This window comes from Triticum dicoccoides, unplaced genomic scaffold (genome assembly GCF_002162155.2).
Source record: "Triticum dicoccoides isolate Atlit2015 ecotype Zavitan unplaced genomic scaffold, WEW_v2.0 scaffold8719, whole genome shotgun sequence".
NCBI classification, from domain to species: Eukaryota; Viridiplantae; Streptophyta; class Magnoliopsida; order Poales; family Poaceae; genus Triticum; species Triticum dicoccoides.
Window position 1 is genome coordinate 1 of NW_021306595.1, and position 1366 is coordinate 1366.

At 57.5% G+C, this 1366-nt stretch overlaps 1 protein-coding gene across 1 annotated transcript; it reads left to right on the plus strand.

Moving 5' to 3' along the window:
- The first annotated feature begins 290 nt into the window (after positions 1 to 290).
- LOC119348157 (tyrosine N-monooxygenase-like) lies at positions 291 to 1354 on the plus strand. The gene has a single exon (XM_037616483.1). It carries the CDS (start codon positions 323 to 325, stop codon positions 989 to 991), a length of 669 nt encoding a protein of 222 aa, XP_037472380.1. The 5' UTR covers positions 291 to 322; the 3' UTR covers positions 992 to 1354.
- The last annotated feature ends 12 nt before the right edge of the window (positions 1355 to 1366 follow it).

The following is a 1366-nucleotide window of genomic DNA, read 5'->3' on the forward strand; positions in this document are numbered from 1 at the left end:
GCTATGTATGTGATTTAGGCTATTTTCTATCTGAACTTTGATGAAGTCCGTGGTGTTTGTACGAATTTTGTCCGGTTTGTTGAAACCCGGCTTCAAATGTATGCTTCCCCGTCTCGGGCATCTGTGTCCGTGGACTGATCTCCCCGTCCGTGAACGGATGCCGGAGCAAATTTGCGGGTCAACGTTGGAGGTGCCCTAAACCATCCTGGACATGCATAAAAAGTTTAGCTATATATTCATGACCTGCAACCCGAGGGAGGGAGCAGAAAAGTTTCTAGTGGCTAGTTTGATCTGTGGGTCCAACAAAGCAGTGCTTGCACCGATGGATCAGCTGTTCTTAATGGCAATGGGGCTATTGCCCGTGCTAGCCTTCATGGTCCTTATGTTCATGCCCAAGCCCAAGAGCAAGATCACCTGCGTTGGTGCCACGCAGCTCCCTCCGGGCAGTGCATTCTCCTGGCCCCTTGTGGGCAACCTGCCGGAGATGATGCTCAACAAGCCAGCATTCCGATGGATCCACTCGATGATGAAGGACATGGACACCGACATCGCCTGCATCCGCCTCGGTAGCGTGCTCGTGGTCCCGATCACCTGCCCGAAGATCGCCCGTGAGGTACTCAAGAAGCAGGATGCCAACTTCGCCTCCCGCCCGCTCACCTTCGCCTCGTCGACCTTTAGCGGCGGGTACAAGAACGCCGTGCTGTCCCCCATGGGCGACCAGTGGAGGAAGATGCGTCGCGTGCTCACCTCGGAAATCATCTGCCCCTCCCGGCACCAGTGGCTCCACGACCAGCGTGCCCAAGAGGCCGACAACCTCACAAGCTACGTCTGCATGCTCGCCACCGCGCCGTCCTCGGCCGTCAATGTGAGGCATGTGGCGAGGCATTACTGTGGTAATGTCATCCGGCGGCTCGTATTTGGTGGGCCGAGAGCGGTTGGTGCAGGAGTCGGACATCTGACGCCTCACCTACGTCAAGGCATGCATTCGTGAGGCATTCCGGCTGCACCCCGTCGCACCCTTCAACGTGCCACACGTCGCGCTCGCTGACAGCAACATCGCCGGCTACCGTGTCCCCAAGGGCAGCCATGTCTTACTCAGTCGTAGGGGACTTGGCCGGAACCCGGCTATCTGGGACGAGCCGCTACACTTCAAGCCAGAGCGTCATATTAATACCGCAGCCCACAACGACGTCACCCTCACGGAGAATGAGTTGCGGTTCATCTCCTTCAGCACCGGCCGCCGTGGGTGTGTGGCGGCGTGGCTTGGCACAACCATGTGTGTAATGCTCTTCGGACGGCTACTGCAGGGATTCACATGGACCAAGCCAGCGGGTGTAGCATCTATCGATCTCAGTGAGTCGGAGCA